We start from the raw sequence: 23,924 nt of genomic DNA on the forward strand, positions 1-23,924 counted from the left end.
TTTTAAGGGGCGGAGAAGAATTTGTCGGAAACTGGTCTAAAAAGAAGAAAAAAACTATCCGCCCACGCTTACATCAATCAATCAAAATCCAACCAAAATAGGATTGAACTTTTTTTTTCTCAAACATGTTGCAGAGAAACTTTTTGCTGCGTTTAATGTAGGTTGACCTCCATATAATTTCGAAGTTTACGAGGATCACGTGAACGTGCCACATGTGGGTACGTCACAGGCTAAAAAGAGGCTGGAGTAAAAAAAAAAAACTCGAACTAATCCGTAGAGATTATATATATTATATATTCAGATTAAGCATTATATTATTGTATGCCTCCTTCAATTAGCTTCAAAAGATGGATATTTAAATTTTTGGCCAAGCCTGGGGTTCTGTGTGGGCTTTCCATGTTCTTCCAGTCCAAAAACATGATTGTCACATGAACATAACTGGGGACTTTCACAAAAACTGCAAGAAAGAATAAAAGTGTGCTTCAATAATGCTTTTTATTTGCATTTAATGGTTTGATGCTGAAATCATCACGCAGGCTGATTCAAACTTTCATGTTACATGTATTTAAAAAAAAAAAAGATGTGTCCATGGCAAGTAAACTTTTTTTTTTTTTGCCCACAGAAATGTACAATCGTCCTCACCCAGGTAATGTTTACACCAAACACATGCACTATTCCAGCTCGTGTAAACACACCCCGCTTAAGTGTTTTGTTTTTGTTTTTGTAATGCATAGGCACTGTTCACCCTGAAGTCTCCGCAGGTTCAACACAAGACGGGTTAACGACAGCTGAGGGTGCATTTCATCCATATGGACGTCCTATAGGAAGACGAGAGGAGGATGGCGGTTTCACCGAACGCACAAACACAAACGACAGGGGGGGAGGGGGGGGTTGCTACACTGACATCACAGTAAAACTGGCAGATATTGAACACAACGCACATTCGTAAGAGATTATGGCATTAAAAGTTGCTTGTAAAGTAGAAATAAATCACATTGTTTCAAATAAATAATCAAAAAAGTGCAACAACATTTGTTTTTTTTCCCCGCTCAGACGTTAGGCGAGTTTCTCTGGTTCTACGTACAATCAGATGCAAATGAATGTCTTGAAAGCCATATTCTTTGGCTCGGAGACTGTTGGACGCCGTCTCTGTTCCAGAGGGGACGCGCGCGGCCGATCTTCAGACGCTGTGGTGCTGGCTGCCGCCCGCCTGCGAGGGGCAGAGCGAGTACGGCCGCTCGCAGGTCAGGCTGTGGAGCGCTCGCAGCAGCACGTCGGGCATGTGATCCGTAAGCATCCGGGGGCTGATCACGATGCTCCGGAAGGACATCTCAGTGGACCAGTCCGCGCGGTACCGCACCGTGGAGAAGCACGTCCTGAGAGGGAGACGGGGGGGAGGAGGAACTATTTATTTCCTCGCGGAAACACATTTTCAAGACAAGAGCAGGGTTTGATACTTCTGTACAGAAACAGATAGGACCAAGATGGTCTGTATGTCGACGTCAATCTTTGTCCTTGAAATCTGTACAACAGTTGTGAATATTAAAAACCCGTAAAGTCTTGACGAGTCCTCTACTAGAACCCAAATTAAAAAAAAAAAAATAAATCGAGCAGGTCCCTCATTCGTTGAGCTTCCCGTCATTAACCGGCGGCTGGGCTCACCTCCGCGACGGCCCGTCCTCCGTGATGTGCAGGATGCGTCCGGGCAGGAAGAGGGGCAGGTGCGTGGCGGCGTGCGCCGGCGAGTCGTCCGACGCCAGGCTGTGATAGGACGACGAGTTGCGGATGAGGAGCGACTCCTCGCCGAGCAGCGGCTGGCTGAGCTCCTCCTCCCGCCGGTTGTCCATCTCGGTGGGGAAGTCGTCGGGGTCTCCTCCGAACAGCTCGTACCAGCACCCCTGCAGGAGGATGCGGTACTGCGGCACGCACGGGAACATAAATAAATCAATAAATTAAAAAAACTCGTTACACTACGCAGTGCTGATGTCTGGGCTTCTTACTTTGGGTTTGTTGCAATTTGACACTATTTTAAGGATTCGTCTCTTCAGGTCCTCCATGTTGGGAATGCTCAGTCTGTCAAAAAAAAAGAGTGACAGGGTGAACTTTTTGCTAAGGCAGTGGTGCACATGAGCAATAGCAGCATGTTCAAAAAGTTTCCACATGGTCAGCATTGGGGGCACATTAGAAAAGTTGTATTTTTCCCAGTTCCGACGGAGACGGAGTGTTTTCAAAAACCTAAAGTTGCCACTGTTTCCGTGGAGACGGAGTTGGAGCGTTTTCAAAAAGTTGCGTTTTCAGCGGCTCCGAGCCCTGTTGTCATGGAACCCCAGGTTCTCAGAAGTAGCTTTTTTTTTTTTTTTTTTAAAGATATGTGTACATCTAATGTAGAGAAGCTCAGAGCAGGCAGAGCGTCGGGCTCCACCAGTCTCTGTTGCGCTGCCAACAAACTCACGTTATTGTTCTCACCTGGGAACCAGATCCTTCCCCAGAACCACCGACACCACGAAGTCTTTGGAGTAATCAGCCAAGGCTTTACTGCACACACACACACACACACACACACACACACACACACACACACACACACACACACACACACACACACACACACACACACACACACACACACACACACACACACACACACACACGAGAGAGGAACACACACACACACAAAGTGAAGCATTTTTTTACAGTATTTTTCTTTCTGTGCAATCTCAATCTGGAAGAACAGGAGTGATCATTTACATTTATATGTGCTTTATGACTATGTAACTACAGCAGCTACAGTAATGAGTACTTTTTTCAGGGGTCATGTGACACCGTCAGCCAATAGCACCAACTTTATCATAAAAGAATAAATAACATTATATGGAGTCACTTTGACATATAATCTGTGAAACTGGAATTCGATTTGCTTTTAAGGTTTTACTTCTGAACGTATTTTAAGTTTATAGTTCAGGTCTCACATGAAGAGATATTATTTAAAATATGTTTGACAATTTTTGTCAAAAATATTTAATTCCAACTAGAGCGTGTTATTTTGAACATAGAGGATTTTAGTTATTATGGTTGTTTTACCCAAGATACATTTTAAGGATCTCAGGTTTTCTTCTTAATACATACTAATATTAATATTTTGTATTGAGTTGAGTATTTATTCTTATGTATGTGTCACAGTTAATTTGAAATATGTTCAAGGTTTTATGTTTTTATGGTTAAAATTAAAATGCATGTAATAGATGTTATGTTTCACATTTAAAATATATTAAAGGTTTTTTGAAATACATTTAAGTACTTCAACGACATTTAACATTGTTTTTTTTTAATGTATTTTGAATTCATAATTTTTTGGGGGGGTTATTTTAAATTATAAGAAATATGAAATTCTTACAACTTATCTTAAATTCAGTAAGAGACATATATATCCCTTGTGAGGAATATATATAAAGAACAACAGCAGAAAACATTGCACACAGATTACTTATTATGTCTCAGCTCTATTCAGAAACGTCTCAGATCTGTCTGCGTTACCTCAGGAGGCCCCCTGGTGGAGAGAAGGAGTAGCACTGCAGGGTGGGGAAGGAGTTTCTCAGGCGGATGGCGAGCACTGAGGCCGTGCCAGCTCCCAAACTGTGGCCGGTGATGACCAGCTTGTACTCCTACCAACACCAGGAGGAGACGGAATAACCATGTAAATCATGACAGGCTTCGGAATAAACCTGGAAAACAAACCCTGATCCGACCCGGGTGACGTTTCTTACCGGCGCGATGGAGAAAGCCTGGTTCAGGATGCCGTCGTTGATCAGTTTCTTGTAGATGTAGTCCGCCGCCTGGGAAATTCCCTGCAGGGAGACACACTGAGCCATCAGCAAACATTAAAAAAAAATGACCTGTACTGCCCGAGGCGGACTCTTACCTTGTGGGCGTAGCAGGCGCCGAGTACTCCATCGATGGGGAGGTTCTCGCAGTCGGCAGATAGGTCTGTCAGGGCGTCCTGCAGGGGGGGGACATGAGGACGTCAGTGATGTCCAAACGTGGTCCTGGATGTTTTAGACGTCTCCTGCTTCAACACAGCAGAATGGAGTCACGGAGCTCTAAGAAAGCCCAGAGAGGAGCGTCTCATTGCAATCAGGGATGTTGCAGCAGGGAGAGACCTTAAACATCCACCCAGGCTCTACAAATCCCTGGAATTGGTTGAATGAGGGGGGGTCAACAGGTTGTCATTGGCCAGTGTTGACCAGGAGGAGCTCACAAGACATTCAGGCCCCGATCGAGTTGACTCAAATACTGATTCCATTGGGGGTCCAGACTCACCTTCAATGACAGCGTTCCTCTGACAGCCACCAGAACAGCCTCTCTTTTGTGATCCAGGGCCACGTAGAAGGGGATCTCATAGATCTGCAACACAATCGTTCTCATTCAGGCTCCCTTCAAACCACATTTCAAGTAAAAATTGCATTTTCGCTTTAGTAAAAGTTTCATTTACAAGGCAAAATTTGGAAAATAACGTTTGTTTACAAAGAAACACCCGAAATGCTGAACGCGATGCAGTGAGCACACCAAGCCACAAGGTGGCGGCGTTGGTTGTTTTTGTGCACATAAGGGCATGCAGAGAGCAATAAGCTATAAACATTAACAATGGCAAGTTGGCGTGTTATAGAAAAGAGGAGTTCTCCACTGTTTTTCACACATGCGTTTTCTGTCGTTTCAATGGAGACGGAGGCGGACTGTTGGAAACGTCGTGTAAGCGGAGCCTCCGATCCCCAACAGACTGCAGTATTTCTGGTCGTCTGACCTGGTTGTGGAAGCTGACGTGGATGAAGTCTCTGTACTGCAGGCCTGTGCTCTGCAGGATGGACGAGAAGTGGCAGCCCAGGTGGTCTCCTCCCACGATCTCGTACTCGGACGCCCGACTGCGACAGCTGACCGGCACAGACAAGAGAACTTGTGGAGAAGGTCGGGGGGGGCTTTCAACTTTACCGGCGAGGCTCCTCTCGACGGCATCTCACCAGTCTCCGCTGAGTTTGCAGGGTCCGGTGAGGGGGTTGGAGTAGATGTACAGGGGCCAGCCGTAAGCCGCTGCGGCAAACTGCATGCAGTGAGCGGCTTTCTCCAACTCCACCTCCAGGTCTTCGCCCTTCGCAAGGAATGGAACCTCGTTTGGCCACGCGGTTTGAGAGCTGTGCGCTCCCTGCACGACGGGACACTCACCACTGGAGAGGACGGGCTGTGTGGGACCACGAGGTCCGGGTCTCTGCTCCGCTCCATCTTGTCGTGCTCCTGGTGCAGGAGAGCCAGCCCGGCCGCGATGTCGCTGGGCACCAGGTCCGTGTCCTGCGGGGTCGACACGTACAGGGAGTCGTGTGATTTCTCAAAGTCTGTTTATTTCATGGTGCGATCAGATTGAAATATGAAGCCGGTGTTCTGATCCGGTGTGTGCGTGTGTGTGTGTGTGTTATGTGCACGAGCAGCAGGCGTCTCTTACGGAGAAGAATCCGGTGAAGAGCTGCGCGATGCTGGAGAACGCCGCCCGGTGGCTCTCGTCCTGCGGCAGGCAGCAGCACAGCAGCCGCAGCCGGCTCTCCCACACTTTGACCGCCAGCGAGCGGGCGGTGGACAGGAACTGGGTGCCCTCGCTGCTCTGCATGTGCCGGACCCCCAGCGGCTCGGCGGCCGCGGGCTGAGGACGGGGGTTGCCCAGCGGGTCGAAGACGAAAATCACGCCCAGCGCAGTGAAGAGCAGGATGATCCAGCTGTGGGTCGACGAGAAAGAGGGGATGGGAAAATAGTCCACTTCTTCCCGAAGACAGACGGGCGAGGGGTTTGACGGCCCACCTGGCGACCACTGCTGCTATGACGGAGCCCACTGTGGCGGGGTCGCAGCCCCGGCTGTCGTCGGACACCCACACCGCCCCCATGCAGGCCCACACCAGCTCGGGCAGGTAAAGAACGGCTCGCAGGTACACCAGGACGGGCATGGAGCGCCGTGGGCCGGGGTTGGTGATGGTTCCTATGACGACGACGACAACAAAGCAGAACCTCTGAAACAACAAGTAGGAGCATTACACTCGAGATTTCTTTTTTTTACAAATCGTCCCACTCCAAAGCAACTTGATCATCACTGCGCCTCGGTGTGATATGAAGTGTTGGAGGTAACGCCCATCTAACGCTGGGTGAAAGACGAAGTGCACTCTAAAGCATGTTTCCACTGAGATCAAACGAAACGATCTGTTTTGGTTTTGAGTTCTGGCTCTTCATCCACACGCAAGTTCTAACCTGTTCTCATGCTGAGGAATGGCTCTTGTATGTGCAGTTGTGAAGGTTCCCGGTAGTTTCACAAGGCAGGAACTGACTTGCAGCTGCATTTCCTGCATTGCATTATCAAGAGAATAACCTGGATTTTGACACAGTGGCAGCTCACTTAACGGCAATCTCTCTAAAAAAAAAAAAAAATCAATGCTTTCTTTCCATTTTTATTATTATTATTTTTTTTTTTTTTACAATTTTCTTGGTGGTTTGGAGGGCCAGATCGGCGCCTCATTGTTTGACACCCCTGCTCTACTCAAACCCACAATGGTGCAGAAATGATCTGTTGTTGCAGCCCCTTCTGTTAAAAAAAAAGGTTTTTAAAGACGCTACATGTTTAAATGACTTGATGGAGATGATTTTGTTTTTCCTCTCCTGCTTCAAAACCTTTTCTGCGCCATAGTTATTCTATTTTTGTGCAAATGAATAAAAGAAAAAGACAACTTTAATCTAACAATCTTATCATTTGAGATCCCGGGGGTTTTCATGACTCTTGAACCAGAATGATCAGAATCCACACAGACAGAGAACGATTTGCATGATATCTTTCTAAGTTGTGGTGCAGATTAAGAATATTAGGCGACATTTCTCACCTTGGGCACTGACATAGATGATGGCACACAGAGAGAGGATGATGAGGGCCAGCACCACCAACAGTCCAACCAGGTAGGTGTGAAGAACTCCTCTCCCGTTGCAATCGAAGTGACCATTGTGATAAGAGAACAGGGTCATGGTGCCAATCCACCTGAAAGAAATAGAGGAAGACAGCGTAGTGAAGAGTGATTGTTGAGCGGCTCCGTGATCGTGCAGCGAGTTTGTGTGTGTGATCACACTGACAAAGAGATAACGGGACAGATCTTACCAGAGGACGCGGAAGAACACCTCCACGGATCCGGGGAACACCAGGTCATCGCTGGCTATACCCCAGCGCCGACCGAACACCACCATCCCAGGCATTGTGGTAGATGAAGCGGACCGCGATGTGATGTGAACTCGGCCTCTTCGAGGCTTTCATGCGGGGACTCCCCTCTTGTGAAATACACTCTTCACGTCAGACATGACTTCCCGTCACACCGAATCGTCTCCACGCCTCATCCCCCGGGCTGCATCCGTAGCCTCTCGGTGTGAGCTGGTTTACCGATTTAGGTTCTGCGTGGTGTCCCGCAGGGTGCAGTTAGTGTTAGTAACTGAAGTTAGGGTCAGTTAATGCGGTTTAAACGGAGCTAGCAGTGCGTTACGTGATTAGCATCTGACATTAGCTATCGAGCTAAATATATTCCGAGAAAAACAAACCGCGGAATCCGTCCGACAGACGCCAGTGTCGGTGTGCTAGTGACACGGTAGCATGTTCAATAACGTGTCGCGTCGATTTTGACTGTTAAAAGCTTTGATATTATGAAAAATTGCTTCATGTTAGAAAACGTTCTGCATTGTTTTGCTAGAACGCGAAGTGTCCGTCTGCAAATGGCTTCCCCTCCGGAAATACAAAAATAAGTTCCGTCTTTTTTATGTGCAAACTATGGAAGTATTCCATAAAACACCACCCTCTCCTGACTGCTCCTGATGGCTAGAGGGAAAATCACCAGTTTGAAGCTCACGTCTAAATAAATCTTTTTTTTTTTGTATCATAACGAAAGATAATGCACTTGGATTGTTTTCTTTGTTACACTTATATTTGTTTGTCAAAAGAATGAAAAAGTATTTTTTTTAAATGTATTTTACTTGTAATTATTTTTGTTTAGAAAGAGTTATGTGCCTGGTGATGCTTCCTGCAGTAACTTACCAGTAGGCCTACCAGGAGGCGTAAATTCTGGCACAAGAGAACCACCAAGGACTCTTATGAGACCATTTGCATATATGTACAGAATGAAATAAAAGACAATGCCACAAAAACCATCAGTGAGGGATTGTATTTTTTATTAAAGAAATAAGGTCTGTCTTTGAGATTTATCACGTTTTATTATTATAAAATATATTATATATTATAATTGAGTCTAATAATAATAATAATAATAATAATAATAATAATAATAATAACAATAAGTAGAAGTATAGCTGAAGTAGAAGAAGAAGAAGAAGAAGAAGAAAAAGAAAAAGTTATTTATATTATATTAAAATAATAATTATAACGATAACGATAATGTAACCATCAATCACCCTGTGACTAGATTGTGTATTCTTTTAGAAAACTCAGTAAATCATCATGATATTAGTTTGGATGGACTAAAAACTGAGAACACAATGAAACAGTAGCAATAAATTGAGTATAAGTGATTCATGTTTCTGGACTTTCAACCCTTGAAAAGCCAGTTTCATCAAACAATGTCACACAGGAACCATTTTAAAAGTGACCAAATAATGTCTTACTTTATTATAAACAAAAACAAAAATGATTGTCACCAATAAACAACACAAAAGGCTCGGCTAAGCCAGCATAATAAAAGTTCTTTAACTCAAAATAACCCGTTGGAGGCCTGTGACTCAACCAAGTCCTAACAAAGTCCTAACAAGTCCTAACAAGTCCTAACCAAGTCCTAACCAAGCCCAAACAAAGTCCTAACAAGTCCTAACCAAGTCCTAATGAAGTCCTAACAAAGTCCTAACAAAGTCCTAACATATCCAAACGCAGTCCTAACAGGTCCTAACGGGTCACGTGGTACACACACGTTATGTCATCAAAACTCCGCCTCCGTGAGATGTGCGCTGCAGAACATTCCAGGAGGAGAGGAAAAGTGAAGAAAACTAAGAGGTAGGTCCAGTGAGTTAATTATTGTTATTTTCCCTAAGTCTAATTCAATTTCGTGTTGTCATACTACCGTCATAGTCGCTCCTAATATCATAATTACTTCATAATTCATAATTGCACTATTATGAATCCCGAAAAAAATCGAAGGCAGTTCACATTCAAATATAAATGTATATATCTATAGGTAGACATCTTTATCGATATGTCCTGTATGCATACATATATACTTGTATGCAAACATCTATATTACTTCTTGGACTGTACGCGGAATATTTAACTGAATTCGCTTCGCTTTTCATTCTGCTCACGGAACGTTATCACGAACCGTCGGTGGATTACGGTTTAATGAGCATTATTTATTCTCCGATCACAATGTGCCCACTCGATAGAAGACTTATATACTGTTTTTATTGGTGCGTGCATGTGCAATATTGTATGCAACAATAGGTTACGTTAATTTGCTCTTTTATTATGACGACTGTACTCAAAAAATAAAGATGAAAAATGTTATATTAACAATGTAATATAAAATTAATGTATGTACGTATATCTCGTGTAATATTTCGTATGTGTATATAGTATGTGTAATGTATATAAATTATATAGTGTATGGATTTCTAGTAATATTGCATATTATTATGTATTATCATTACCATTAGTATTATTGCGATCCATACGCGTTTACTTTTTCATACAACAGAGAATTTTCTTCATAAAGAGTAGATTCTGTGTGGTAAGCATGTGGTTCCATGGTGTAATGGTTAGCACTCTGGACTCTGAATCCAGCGATCCGAGTTCAAATCTCGGTGGAACCTAAGTTATGTTTTTTTTTTCCATTTTATTCGCCCGTATATACGCAGTTAAGATGTTGTTCGAGCGATCTTACTGCGTAAAGCGTAAAAGAAAAGGACAAATCAGGACTTTTGCAACCTTACGTGAAACGTTTGTGTCCCCACCGTACGTGATGACGTAATTCAAAGATGGCTGCGCCCGCTGCACACAGTTGTTATTTACTTTCTCGCCTTGCGGGAATAAAACACGTTATTTTGCCACACGTAAGACCGAGGAGAAACGCGTTAAAACGCATGGACAGCACGTGGGGGTCGGTCGCTTTTTACGGGAGCAGAGGGACAGATGCAGAGGTGAGAGATGGAAGTGTAGGCGTAAAGGTGGAAGTCTAGGAAACAGCTTCACAAGTTTCTTACACACTATAAACTCTTTCTGTTCCGGTCTTTCTATTTTCTGGTGCACATTTGATCATTCTGTTGTGTTTTCTGTCAATCAACTACATTAGAAATTCAGGTTTTTCTGTTACTGCAGTAACTTACATTGATCATACAGTGACATCTAGTGGTCACAACACGGTGTGTACCGGTGTGTGTATCAGTCACATGAGCAGCCAAAAAATTAAAAAACTGTAACTTGTCGTGCAAATGCAATACGTTAATTGTGGGATGGGTTAATTTTTCCATTCCTCCATCCTCCTGCTAGATTATTGGAACTCTTAAAAAGCATCACACTTCCAAATTAACACGATTTCTCGTCTTTTCTAGGACACTCATGTGCAAGTTCCAGTGGGTAAATAAGTATTTCCCCATTTTTGAAATGCTGTCGTAAACTGTCATCGTATATTGTGTGTCTCTTATTATACGTCTTCTTTTTTTTTTTTATTTGGTGGCAGAACGTCTGACGGTGTCCTACAGCAGGAGTGGTGGTCCTGGAGGTCAACATGTAAATAAAGGTAATGCGATCCATTTTTCATGTGCAATGCATCTGCTGATATCATTAACTCAAAATCTGCTTTGTATGAGTGCTTCTGTTGAAAAGGAATGAAGAATAATATTTATTCTGACCAACTTGCAGTCAACACAAAAGCAGAAGTTCGATTTCACGTACGAACGGCGGACTGGCTCCCAGAAGATGTTCGGCTAAAAATCCTCGAAAAGGTTTGTTTACAAAAAAAACCAACTGGTTCCCAGATTCATAAATATACCTTAAATCCACTGTGTGCTGATTTCTCTCTTCCTGATTTTCATGAAACTGACTCCACAGAACAAGAACCGTATCAATAAGGCTGGGGAGCTGCTGGTGACCTCTGAGCTGAGCAGGAGTCAACAGAGGAACCTCACAGATTGTGTGGAGAAGATCTCCGCCATCATAACCGAGGCCAGTGAGAAGCCTCATGAGCCAACAGAAGAAGATGTTGCTCTCCGGGCGGCCAGGTAGTCTCACCTTAAAATACACACTATGTGTGTTGGTCATCACAGGTGTGCCTTTTCATCATGTGAAATGTGTCGTGCAGGTTAGAGAAGAGGAACAAGGAGCGACTCAAGCAGAAGAAGATCCATTCGGCCACCAAACACAGCAGAAGAGTGGATTTCGACTGACTATCTCGAATTATTAATAATTACTTTGTCTCTTAAAATAAATCAAGAACTTTTTATATATATGTATATCTCTTTTCTTTCTGTAATTCAGCAGCGTCAATAAATACAGCTTAATAATTAGAATAGCACCGATATGAAAAGAGTAAAAATAGCAGAGGATGGTTTCGATCCATCGACCTCTGGGTTATGGGCCCAGCACGCTTCCGCTGCGCCACTCTGCTCCATAGTGGCCATCGACCACATTAAAAGTTTATAAATAATGTATTGACGTAATTTGTAAGCGTTTTATGTCTTTATGTAAATCTATACGTGCATTCCGGTGTCGCGTTGTGCTTTTGAAGGCAATATATGACTTTCTGAATGCGCCGTGCCGTCAACACTACCAAAGCTAGGCTAGCATAACGTGTAAGTTAGCCGGCCGTCTTCCATATAGCTGTGTTGTGTCCTTGACTAGCAAAACAATAAGCCAATCAGTCGTCCGACAATAAGTTAGTGCTCGTGTTTGATTTGGCGTGAAGTCCAAATCGCATTTATCACAACAAAACGTCCAAAAAATTTCCTCGGTTTCAAAATGCGACCACGAAGGGACTCGAACCCTCAATCTTCTGATCCGAAGTCAGACGCCTTATCCATTAGGCCACGCGGTCAGGATGACTATATGCAACATACAGTTGCTACAAATATCTACCCATAGATAGTCTATGATTTATAAGTTTACTTTTTTTCAGCCTTTTCTCTGTTTTTAGCGTAGCGCAAATCACGGATGGTGATCACACCCAATAAAAACAAACGAAATAAGTAAGCGAAACAAATAAGGTTCATTTCACTCACTCCTTGATGTCACGTTTCTACCACTTGTAAGGCTGCAACCATTAGCAATAAATAGGCGCACTCACATAACAAAAGGTTTTTATGGGTTGAAAGCTTGTTGCAATTCAATGCAGATGCATTAAATGCAGATTTGTATTGATGTGAGACAGCTGTGTTTCCCTGAACGTGTTTCTGAATTATCAGTAACAGATGGCACAAGTTTAAATAGGTAAATACATTTTATTAGCATTTCTATTTTTTTAAATACTGTTAGAATACAGACAGCAGCAAGGTTTGTTACGATTTAGTGTTTTAAAGACAATAATTTGTGCTATAATGTCTCATATTTTAATTGTTAATATATCAAATATTGTTCCATAAAAATCAAATAGGTTTGACGAATGCCCACATGTGATGAGTAACTATACATGTACCTCATATTGTGAATTAGCATTTAAGTAATATAGTTTTCTTACATTGTAAATTTTCTTTCCACCAGATATAAAAATATTTCACTGCTGTTACATCCTGTGATTTTAAAGTGCATCATATAATAGTGAAGTCAACAACACAGGATGCGTTATATGAATGCTTTTTATTATGATATCACTTTAATGGTGACGTCTTGTAAACAAATAATACACAGATTTAAACTGGATGATAGAAGCAAATTAAATATTTTGACATTATGTTATCGACATTCACACATAGGCACTGTAAAAGTAAAAAAAAAAGCAAAAAGGACACAAATAAATACAAATGCAAGTCTAAATATGCAACAAAAAAAGAGGCATCAGACATTTTCAAGTGCAATAGGTAAGACGTTACAGTACAGAAATCCAGAGGAGTCTTCAGATTATACGACAGGCTCTTGATTTGGCATGTTTCTGTCTACGCTAACACACACCACCTCCGATTAGTCCGTCTGAGGAGCCAATCCTCAAAATGCACTTTACACACTGCAGTTTTCCAGTATAGTAGCAGGCGGGCGTCCGTCATAGCGTGCCGGGTCCCCGTGAACAAGGTTTGGAGTTCGTCGTCGCTATAAACAACATTCATTATAACAAAAAAATTTCAGGAGTTCACCCGGAGAGAAAGGCATAGGTATTGTATATTGTCAAAAAGGTGCAACATGTTGCAGGTTATAGTTTGGTAAGACTGCTGGGTGTTGGTTAAAGCCCTGGTTTGAAGCCTTAAGCGGTTACTGTGTGGCTATCCATGAAGAAAAACTCATATGAAAAAAAAAGAAAAAGAAATTGTCCCCAAAGGTTCCAGAAGTGTCAGCGACAATCTAAAATCATCCTAATGCCCAGAAAGAGTGAAAACAACCACCTGAAGAGATTGTCCTTAGCAACTTCTCTTAGAGACAGCAGCTTTACTGGAATAGACACTCTTAATAAATTCAAAACTCGAAAGCTAAATCTACAATTTACTTAAATAAACTAATTAATTATGCATCCGCACAATAGCTATATTTACCTACATTCCTATAATTTCTTACCTACTTGACATCCAAAAACCAAAACCCGACAGTGTACTTACATATTCACGCAGTACTCGAATACCAACTTCCTGGGTGAGGGACCAAACCTCAACCCTTTCTCAACCTCAAACTGACTCACATCACAGCGTATCTCCATCTTTATACTTCTTCTTCTCTCTCTCTGCATTGCTTCTGTCATGATTACATTGATTCTGGAGAAACAGGACCGTCACAATCCAACTAAAGCCCCGTTTACCCCGCAACTGAAAACCAAAAACATTTGTTGGGTTTCAGGTTGCGTTGTCACGTAAACGAGGATTAAAGGTTGAATCACTTTTTCTGCCTTGGATCCCTTAAAGGTCTGCGTGCCTGGAAACTTAAAATAAGAACAACCGAGCTTATAAACAACACAAAGAACTTCGGTCAAATTTTGAGCACTGTTAGTTTATAATGACGATTACACTAGAAAGCGATTCTGTGGCTTTAGAGTCGCGAGATCAACCTTTGTCCTATCGTACGTACACAAATGTTAGTAAAGTCCTTTATAACTGACACTACACAGTACATGTTAATATTAGATTGGGAGTTCTATTCGTGTCCCATGCGCTTTTCTATACTTTTCTGTGGAATTAGCTTGAGCCTACAGTGCACCCGTGAAGCTTTTGAGAAGCAAAACTGCCACGGCGGCGTTATAGGGACGTGGAAGGTATTGAGGCAGTGAAGCCAGTTTGGATTCAGCTGGTACACTGACTGGAGGACTATGTAGGTAATATTCTGGTATATGGGCTGCTTAGCTTCAGAAACAAACCACATGCTAATCAGATTCTTTTCCCAGACCTTCTGATCCGAACTGTCGTCCTGAACTAGGCCCTTTTGTTCATACACTCAAGAACTTCAACACTGGAATACCAACTCTGATCATCATCATCATCTCAGTGTAAATTTAGTGTTTACTAGATTTGCCAGATTTCCCAGATTTGCTGGATTTTGCAGCTTTGGTCGCTTTGATGTCCATCTTGGTCTTCTGGATGCGAGAGAAGATCTCCTTGAAAAGAGCCTTGTACTCGGGAGTGTTCTGGCCCAGCCGCTTGTCCACCGCCTCCACCTGCTTGCTGATGCTCTCGATGGCTTCGGGGGTGGAGGGCGACTGGGTGGGGGTTGGGGGAGGGGCCGGGGTTGTACCCATGGCGCAGTCTTTCATGGACGGATCGCGGGAGACGGGGCGGGACGTCTGGACGCCGGCGTGACACATGCTCTCCTCGTGGCGCCGGCACTTCCCCAGCAGCTCCTCGTACTTCTCCAGCAGGGCGTGGTACTGCTCGTCCACCTCCCGGAGGATGGACATGCCCCGCTTCCGCACGCTGTTGGCGTGGAGGGCGTAGCTGCCCCTCCGGCGGCCCGACGCGTCCCGGGCCACGATGGCGTTGAGCGCCGTGTCGCTGCAGCTCTTCCTCACGGGGCTGGACTCGGGTAAGGCCTCGCCTCCGACGCCTCCCCCGCCTTCGGTCTCCTCCCGGACGCCGCCTCCGGTCTCGTTGGGCTCCGCCTCCAGGAAGGTGTCGGTCTCGGGGGTGTTGTTCAGGACGGTCTGCGTGAGGGCCACGCCATCGTCCTCGCTGCTCAGGAGGAAAGTCCGAGCGCGACGTAGCTGCTGCAGCTCCTGCAGCTCCACCTCCAGCTCCCGAACCCTGGCCTGGCAGCTCTCTGCATCCTGAGAGTGAAGAAATTAGGAGGAAAGATTGAAGCTTGTAGCCACCATCTTTAGTAGAGACGCCTGCAGAAAGTGTAGGTCTGGAGGAAAAAGCTGTCGATAAATTACTGCCACCGAGAGGCTGAGAGTCACATGTTCCTTTAATAAAAGGTGGATTGTTTGGGTTGCACGGAATGGGGTACTTTAAACTAAAGAGGCATATCTTATTGCTCCGCTACCACAAAAATATGTGTGTTCTCATACATATTGCACAACCTAATCAGAGAATCTTTCTGCAAAACAATCCAAAAACTAATTATGAGCTCCCCCCCCCCAAAAGAAGAGCATCTCTTTGTCACCATCTCGTGTTTCCAGAGGCAGAAAAGTTAAATTGTCCTTTATCCGAAAGCACTTTATCCAATGTTTGTTGTCTGTGTTTTTACCTGCACTCGTGTCTGGAGGCGGGAGAACTCTGCCACCAGCAGGTTACACTCCTTCTCCACGCCTTCCCTCCGGCCCCTCTCCGTCCGGACCGCCGCTCGCAGGGCCGACACCGCCTCCCTCAGGTGCTGGTTCTCCTCTTCGAACGGCGGACGCTTGTTGACCACAGAAAGGCTTTCGGCCCTTCCCACTACGAACTCGTCCTCGTACCTGACGGCAGAGACAAATCTTAGCTGGCATCACCGACCAGCTGCTCTCGGTGGAGGAAATAACTGATCTACCTGGGTGCTGTGCAGAGCTCCCTCAGGCAGGGGAAGGAGTGGATGGTCTTGCGTCGCTCCCTCTTCTCCCTGCGGACTCGCAGCTGCTCCATGGAGCGGAGCTGCTCCACCTGCCCAGACAGAGACTCCACCTGGTTCTGCAGAGTCTCGATGGTTCCTGTTAATCTGGAAAAATCGAGCACGAAGCTTCGTGAGGACCGGCCTTTGGACGAGGCAACTGCGAAAAGAAAAACCTCGGATTTCGTCTCACCCCTCGATCTTTTGCTGCGACGTCTTGCTGTCCGTCACCAGCATGTGGTTGGTGCGTTCCAGGTCTCTGGCTGTGCTGTCCAGCTGCTCGTACACTTTGGCGTGCTGCTCGTTCATGTCCCGAAGGACGTCCAGCTGCTTAGACAGGTACTGGAAGGGCAAGCACAAGCAGAGGGACTCATAAACATCCATCGAGCTTCTTTACCAATCATCCACCCTTACATAGGGGCACTACCCAAGTCACTTTGGGCAAAGGCAGAGTACATTCACACATTAATGGGCAAAGACTAAGGGCAAACCTCAATCTCTTGCACTTGCTCTTCATTAGTGATGTACATCTGTTGCAGAGAGTCCTCCAACTCCTTGTTCCTCTCCAGCAGAGTCTTCCCCAACTCCGCTGCCAAGTGGAGGTCTAGAAACAAGGCAGAAACAGAGGGCAAAATATGAGAACAAAAGACAATTCGAACAGCTCAATAAGCGGATGGACAGAGAGAGATGGGAAATGAGGTGAGGATGGGAAAAGAAGCAATGAATATTAATACCAAGGGAGGGAAAAATAGCAGCAGATGGCTTGAGATGAAAAGACATGAAAAATGGAATAAGTTAATCTCACATGTGAAGACGTAGTGCAGAAGAACAATTTGGAGACGCGTTATCGCGATTAATGGGCTGCTCTATTTTGGGGAAAGCTATAACGAGGTCTGGGATGATCAGACGGTCCATCACGTCACTTCAGACCGCACCGGGCCCCTTCAATTATAGAATGGGAACAGAAGGATATAGAGTGAGCAGGCGCTCTTCCTTCTCTCCGCTTTCAGACTGTGAAGGTCAAACGATGGTGCCAAGATTGTTGGGAAAGACACCTCCACTGAGGGAATAGGTCGAGTTTCAACAGGCCGGGATGCTGCGGGCATTCTGTTACCACAAGAGCCAACAGGCTTGCAAATTCACATTCAAAGATATGCAGCAAAAGCGATCTGTTGACAGTAACTGTACTGTCTTTATTGGTGCTTGCAGGCTGCTAATGTACCCTCAAAGTGAGATGAGTCACTGTCATCATGCCCCCTGTTCGAGGTGCACTCTGAGTCAGCAGTACTGTTGGCCTACATTGCTCGGCCTGAGTCAGCGCGACACAGCAAGAGGCCTGTCAGGGAGGAGAAGAGAAAAAAAAAAAGCTAATGAAGTTGCTTCTCATGAAATCCTGCTTCCGATTTCAGTGATCGATGGCGACCAACTGGGAGGACGCCAAGTCACAAGAGAATTCATGGTAAAAAAAAGTATCTATGCTTTAAGCGCCAGGCGGGAAGAGAAAAAAAAACAGAATAGTCAGACGATTAACTAACATTTATTTTTGTGTTATTGCCTTTCATTGATGATTTGTCATTAAATGACATCCTGATCAGGGTGTACTCTGCCTTTCAGGAAATGTCAGTTGGGAGATATAGAAGATGGACGTCTGGGTCAGTGACAGCACTTAAGAACCTGCAGGCACATCTGCCAAAAAGTAGTCTTACAGTAAATCAAATGATATACTTTATCAATTCCCTCCTTCTAAGCATTTAACTCATCGTGTAAATAGTTAACTGTAACGATAGAGAGGAGGTGCATTGGGCTGCTGCAATGCATCACCAAGGGAGCTGCCAAGGGATTTGTACCTTCGGCAATGGGATTCGAACCACCAAACCTCCAACTGCAAGCTCACTTCTCTAACTTCTTCGCCAAATTATCTGTATCTATCAAAGGTGGCCTAGCACAAAGTAGTATATTCACTGGTAGCTGCACTTCAGACTTGTTTCAGACAGTTCCCAGGAAACCAACCCATTCCTGAGTTCTAAGGGCACATTAGCTTCTAAGAAAAATAAATCCAACCCAAACCAAGCTCTATTTTCTAGTCACAGCTCCTCCTTCACTTGGCATTCCTGCCTTTACCTTCATCGGACTAATGAGATGCAAGCGAAGCATCACTACCTCCATTTCCCTTTGGGTTGCCAGGTTCATGAATTCCTGAGGGGCTTTCGCGTGGGCTGCTCAGGTAGCGCTGAACAGACATCCTGTCATGGCTGTAGTGAGCGAGGAGTTACTAAAAATATAACATCTGCCCAATATATCCAATCTTTGCAGGGCTTTGTTTTTCGCCTGACAGTCAAAGAGGGTTTCCTTCTTGTAAGATTATAAGATGCCCACCAACAGTTTAGCCTGATAAGTTACCACCAAAAGTATTAATGAAAAAAAAAAAGAGAGAAAAAAAAAAAAGCTCCAGTGAGAGTGAAGTGTAATTTCTTTGGCATAAAGGTATTTGATCTGCACTAATGTATCTAATACCAAAAACTAGATAACAACACTGTGAACTAGTGGACAGACAGAGGAAGCCAGCCTTTATTCCCTTTAAATACCAAGGTATTGGATGTGGATGTGTGAGGGAGACTGTGAGCGCACAACAATATATCATGTAACGATACCCTGGGTGAGATTTCTTAAGTAGATAAAATGCCGATTCAGCTGCATCAGCAGAAGTAAAACCAGGCGACTCAAACACTGTTTTACTGTCTACATTTAAATGTCAATTTCCCATTTGGCTGCCAGTGAGGCAAAGTGAAGACTGAAAGAGCCTCGGGCTTCAGCGACAAGAAAGAATAACAAAGGAGGAGACGAGGAGGAGGAAGAGGAGTGGAAAACCAAGCGAAAGTATGAGAGGAAATGAGAAGCGATCGATAAAACTCACTGCACACGCAAACAACTTTGCAAGTCAATACCAGCGACAGACGCTCATCTGTTTGCTTCCAGACAGAACTCACATTGAACCGCACAGGATGAAATCACTGGGGCTGTAATTACGTCACGTGACTCTCCAGATCGCTCGGGTTGTCTCCAGACACAAAGCTTGCAATTTGCAGTTCACAGATGCAGGCGAATGCATTCGGACCTTGATGTCTTTCACAGCCTGCGCCGAGCTCAGAAGTGCACATCGCCCGTGAGATTCACTGGAATGTGGAAAACAGGACTTCTCCTGTTCCTCTTTTCCTGTGCTGCAGACCTGAGCTCTTCACTGAAAGGGTTTAAGAAAAATTCAACCTCCAGAAATGAATTACTGAAGGCCACAAGCAGAGAATCTCAATGCACCTCATGATCCAAAGCAGCTGTGTTATATACTCTTGCCGTCTCTGCCCTTAAATGCTATTTAAGTGACGTAAACACGGACAATCGCAGCATTTGAACAGCTGAGGGAGTTTCTGATCAGATGTGAGTGATGCGAGCAAGCCTCGAGTCGGCTGGGCCACGTATTCACCCCTTGGTTGAGAGCCAGACGAGGCTCTGGGCAAACACACAAAAGACCCAAACAAAGAATCATCCTAATTACACGTCTGCATCCCCCCATTTTTTTTTTTTTACTTTTAAGGGTTGAAACGCGAGCTACATTATAAGCGGCCTCTACATTGCACAGGAGGACTCAGCTTTCTCCCGGCAAACCCTTCTTTCTGTTTTCTTTCAGGCACTTTTTACGGTCACGATATCAGCTGTCCATGTAATCATGCACTGGGCTTCAGTCTTTGGTTTAAAGGGTCTTTAAAACCAGGAAAATACGTCAATATGTCACTTTAGGGACATATTAGTTAGATCGACTTTCCCACATACTTGTCCAAATGAGTATTACGCTGTTTTAATTTCTCTCAAACATGGTCAAAGTGTGCTATTGTGCCTTCTATCCCATTGAAATCAGGAATGACGCAATGTTAAGTGAATTGTAAAAATGATCCCTAGAGATATTAAAACAACCCGTGAAAAACAATGAACAACCAATTCATGGTTTTCAATCTCACTGATAAAGATAAGATCATAATTCATCCACAAATCCTAATAATCCCACCGTTTTAGCAGTTCTGAGGTGCGTATGATCACTAATTTCTTTGTAGACTTTGTACCCCAGAAATGAAACCTCAATAAGAACCAACTCAATACAAATTGGAGGTATTTATTGACGAGAGACTGATTTGATAAGATAATGGATTATTTAAAGCTAGAAGTCAGCGCTGGCTTTTTATTCCACAATTTCCCTCAAATATCTGAAGCATTTTGTGTAACTCAAACAACAAACATTTGAAAATGCAGGAAATTTGGAATCTAACTTACCTGGCCTCCATTCAAAAATGGAATAATGCAATAATGTGGTTTATTTGGTCAATCTGAAGCTAAAACGGATATTCTTGGGCTTGGTTGGGATAACAGAATCAATAAGCCAGATGATGTGTAGTGCATGGAATTCAGTTGTTTTTTGGGGGTTTTTTTTTCAACATGTACACGGTTATCATGACAAATGTGCGATGCCCTTTGGGACTCGACCCTTTTTATTACTTTATCCATTAGCTGTGTCTGCAGACACATTGCACACATTTCTTTCGTGCTTAAAATTGTCATTTCTAATTTGCAAAGCATGAACACACAGTGCATGAAATCAGTCGGTCTTTTTTCAACATTATTATATTAATATCCATCCATCTTTTACAGTGGAAAGGGTTGAAATTATCTGTTAACAGAAAGAAACCTGCAGACTAGCAGAAGTTGCAGCTTTCTGCTATTCCTGTTGGGATTTTAGGTGATAGAAGGAGAGAAAAGGACAGGATCGACAGACAGATTCTTGCGAGGGATAAATAGATTTTTGTATTGTCTGGAAGTTCACGGAGTGTTTCCTGATAATATTCCCCACAGGAAGCATGTGTGGAAAAAATACAAATACAGCTGAAAAGAGGAATCAGACATGTTATTGTAGTGATCGGATGATGTTGTCTGATGCTGACAGCTCAGGCCCCGTTTGCAGAGAGAAAAGCTGGTTAATCTGGGGGGAGACCAGCCCCTCCACACGGAGGCTTTGTTCGGGAAAGGCCGTCGATGACCGGGAGGAGGGATGCTGCGGCCGTCTTACCCTGCTCCAGGTCCTGCTGGTCGTACCACGGCTCCTCCTCTTCGGTGATGAACTCCTCCATTGTCCCTGAGCTCAGCATGGATGAGCCTCCGCCGCCTCCCGCACCGAGCTCCCACTGCAGCCGCGGACACACGCGCTCCGGCCGGGGACGATCCTCCAGAAGGCGCGGCGCTCGCTGCTTCCAAGTCCGTGGGTTGTGCTGCTGTCTCTTTTCCTTCCTCCGCTCGGTCACTCCCACCTCCTCTTCCCCCGCTCTGTCATCATCCGCACCGCCTCCAGCGCCGGTTCATCCCGATGCTCCGTGTCTTTTAGGCTCTTGCCGCTTCGGACGCCTCTGCCGCGGGCACCACTGCTGTTGCTCCGCGCGGGCACCGCACCTGCCGCTTTCGCACCGGACGTCTCTGCCGCGGTCACCGCTCTTGCGGCGGTGTTCGCTCCTGCCGCTCCTGTCGCTCCTGCCGCTCCTGCAGCCCGCCGCGTTCAACGCTGCTGCGGTGCTACCGCTCTGGACGCCTCCGCGGTGACCGCTCCTGCCGCTGCCGCTGCCGCTCCGCTCGCCTCGGACGTGGCAGCGGTGTCGCAACCGCTTCCGTCCCTGTTTACAGCGGAGAGCTCACGGTGCTTTCAAAACTATCCGTCACTTCGGCTTCTTCCCTTGCTCACGTCGCTTTGGTACAACCCCGCATTCACACTGATGAGAAACTCCTGATAGCACGAAGACAGTTCATTTAAACCTTCTAATGTTGGCAGCGTCTTTATTTACACACAGAATGTTAAGATAGAACGAAAATCGCCTTTACTTTTAAGATAGACAGGAATTTTCAATTGGTTGATGGTGAAAATTTCAAACCGTACTTGAATGCATCATCTTCTTCTCAACCTCCCAAATGAGAAAGCGTTGGTGCTTTCCAGTTGTCTCGGAACTCGGAACAGAAAACGCATGACGTCATTTGATCGGGAACATTTATTTTATTTTTTTTTATTTTTGGTCATTGTCCAACACCTATAAAATACAAACACCAAGAAATAGTCTTCACTTTGAATGACCACGAAAGAGGAATAGGCTAAAGCCAGGGGTTTGTTTGTGCCTGGCCTAGAAATTGCAAGAACATAACAATAAATCAAGCTTTCTGTATTAAAAACCAAACAAAACATTGTCGGAGATGATTTGTGAACATTTTAGTATATTGTGCAACAGCTCATGTTTAGATTAATGAGGTGCTGTTACTCCATACTTGTCACAGTTCTGACTTCATAACACTGCCAAATGTAGTTTCATCCACTCCAATTTTTGATCTAAAATATAAATTTTTCAGTTGAAGGTTCATCTGTTCCATGATGGATCCAACTGAAGTTGGCGGTGTTGCATATTTGCAGTTCACGTCCATAAATTGTTAAAGACTTTTTAGGTGCAACCACTAAAAACAATAGTCGGTCAAATATGTATATAAAAAAATCAACTCAAGAATGGAATAAACTAATAATTTATCTAAATACTGTAATGAATCAGACGTTTTATAGAAAACATGAAGCTCAATTGAACTGTAAAACTCTAGAATTAGATTATTTAAGAAGCCAATTTTTATTTGCTTCTTGATATCTGCAGAAAAGCTGTAAATCATAGGTTGTTATTATAGTATTAAAAAGCTAGTATTGTACCAACTACAAGGTCAGCTGCAGCACATATGTGGCAATATCGCCACCTGGAGTAAAATGTCTACCAAATACCAAAATTAATTCCAAAAAAATGAAAATATGTGTTCATAATGCCGAATCTTGATGGGAAAGAAGAGGAATACCTCTCATGAAAACCAACTTACCTGTGAGGCCTGGGTACTTACTGGGGATTCTTTTATTTCATTGATAAAGTCAAATGTGAAGAAATACCGTTATTTTTATTTTGGTAGGATTGACATAAAAGCTGAGTATGTTGTGTTTTAAGTGCTGAAAAAGATTGAGTCTTAACAATAGTGTTGCATATGTGCCCCACTAGAGGGAACTAGAGACCTTTAAATACCAGCCAGCGTCAAAACCCAGTCCCACCTTGAAGATTTGACAGAATAGAGTGATCCTACTTCATCCATCATTCATACAAATAAACTTTGCATACTTTACATTGCGCAATAGTTGTCTGTGTTACATGACTTTCATCACAGTGTTAAAAAAAAGGCAGACCATTGATAGAAAATAGACATCAGAGACGGGTGAAATCAATATATTCTGCAAATCAAATGGATATTGTGAAAGCAATAAAAAAAAATTTAAACCCTCACACACATGGAATGTAACTGACTACCTGAGCTAATGGACGAGCGTTTCACCAGCTAATGGCGCTGCTGTGGTGAGGGGTAAGTGGAAAATCAGGAATATGAGCAGCTTCAGCCACTCTGGTTGGGGGGAAATGGGATTATGATGTAACTCAGAAGCCTCCAAGAACCGCATGTTTCAGTTTTATCTTCTGAAGTCCTAATCATTTATCTATCTGCATCCAACCCCCCCCCCCCTGCATATTCCTTTTTGGAGGTATGACAGGCAGAAGCCAAACATAACTTAAATCCTTAAATCTACAGCGTTTGCATATCAGAGTATTTATCATCGAGAACTAAAAAA

At 44.2% G+C, this 23,924-nt stretch overlaps 3 protein-coding genes across 3 annotated transcripts; 1 reads left to right on the forward strand and 2 right to left on the reverse strand.

The window, feature by feature from the left end:
* Window positions 1-476: 476 nt before the first annotated feature.
* daglb (diacylglycerol lipase, beta) lies at window positions 477-7,753 on the reverse strand. Its single transcript, XM_080516772.1, has 15 exons — window positions 7,172-7,753; window positions 6,903-7,054; window positions 5,839-6,013; window positions 5,489-5,756; window positions 5,215-5,337; window positions 5,013-5,140; window positions 4,799-4,925; window positions 4,318-4,401; window positions 3,920-3,997; window positions 3,765-3,845; window positions 3,535-3,662; window positions 2,467-2,535; window positions 2,001-2,073; window positions 1,663-1,916; window positions 477-1,376 (listed from the first exon to the last, which is right to left on the reverse strand). Exons 1-15 carry the CDS (start codon window positions 7,264-7,266, stop codon window positions 1,181-1,183), a joined length of 2,031 nt encoding a protein of 676 aa, XP_080372898.1. The 5' UTR covers window positions 7,267-7,753; the 3' UTR covers window positions 477-1,180.
* A 2,342-nt stretch (window positions 7,754-10,095) lies between these two features.
* Window positions 10,096-11,442, forward strand: mrpl58 (mitochondrial ribosomal protein L58; the record flags this gene model as incomplete). The annotated part of the gene is made up of 6 exons (XM_080516817.1): window positions 10,096-10,197; window positions 10,609-10,633; window positions 10,737-10,796; window positions 10,919-11,001; window positions 11,108-11,277; window positions 11,358-11,442. Exons 1-6 carry the CDS (start codon window positions 10,141-10,143, stop codon window positions 11,440-11,442), a joined length of 480 nt encoding a protein of 159 aa, XP_080372943.1. The 5' UTR covers window positions 10,096-10,140.
* A 1,386-nt stretch (window positions 11,443-12,828) lies between these two features.
* LOC308146018 (cerebellar degeneration-related protein 2-like) lies at window positions 12,829-21,873 on the reverse strand. Its single transcript, XM_080517645.1, has 6 exons — window positions 21,315-21,873; window positions 16,696-16,808; window positions 16,398-16,546; window positions 16,148-16,312; window positions 15,869-16,076; window positions 12,829-15,446 (listed from the first exon to the last, which is right to left on the reverse strand). Exons 1-6 carry the CDS (start codon window positions 21,391-21,393, stop codon window positions 14,679-14,681), a joined length of 1,482 nt encoding a protein of 493 aa, XP_080373771.1. The 5' UTR covers window positions 21,394-21,873; the 3' UTR covers window positions 12,829-14,678.
* Window positions 21,874-23,924: the final 2,051 nt, after the last annotated feature.

Source organism: Blennius ocellaris, assembly GCF_963422515.1.
Source record: "Blennius ocellaris genome assembly, chromosome: 21".
Classification (NCBI taxonomy): domain Eukaryota; kingdom Metazoa; phylum Chordata; class Actinopteri; order Blenniiformes; family Blenniidae; genus Blennius; species Blennius ocellaris.

Coding starts and splice junctions, on each gene's coding strand:
- LOC308146018 (XM_080517645.1), bottom strand. CDS start 21,393: ATGCTGAGCTCAGGGACAATGGAGGAGTTCATCACCGAAGAGGAGGAG. Junction 16,547..16,695: donor AGCAAGTGCAAGAGATTGAG/GTTTGCCCTTAG, acceptor TTGCCCTTCCAG/TACCTGTCTAAGCAGCTGGA. Junction 16,077..16,147: donor GAGCTCTGCACAGCACCCAG/GTAGATCAGTTA, acceptor CTCTGCCGTCAG/GTACGAGGACGAGTTCGTAG.
- daglb (XM_080516772.1), bottom strand. CDS start 7,266: ATGCCTGGGATGGTGGTGTTCGGTCGGCGCTGGGGTATAGCCAGCGAT. Junction 3,846..3,919: donor GCGCCTGCTACGCCCACAAG/GTAAGAGTCCGC, acceptor GTCTCCCTGCAG/GGAATTTCCCAGGCGGCGGA. Junction 3,663..3,764: donor AGGCTTTCTCCATCGCGCCG/GTAAGAAACGTC, acceptor TGGTGTTGGTAG/GAGTACAAGCTGGTCATCAC.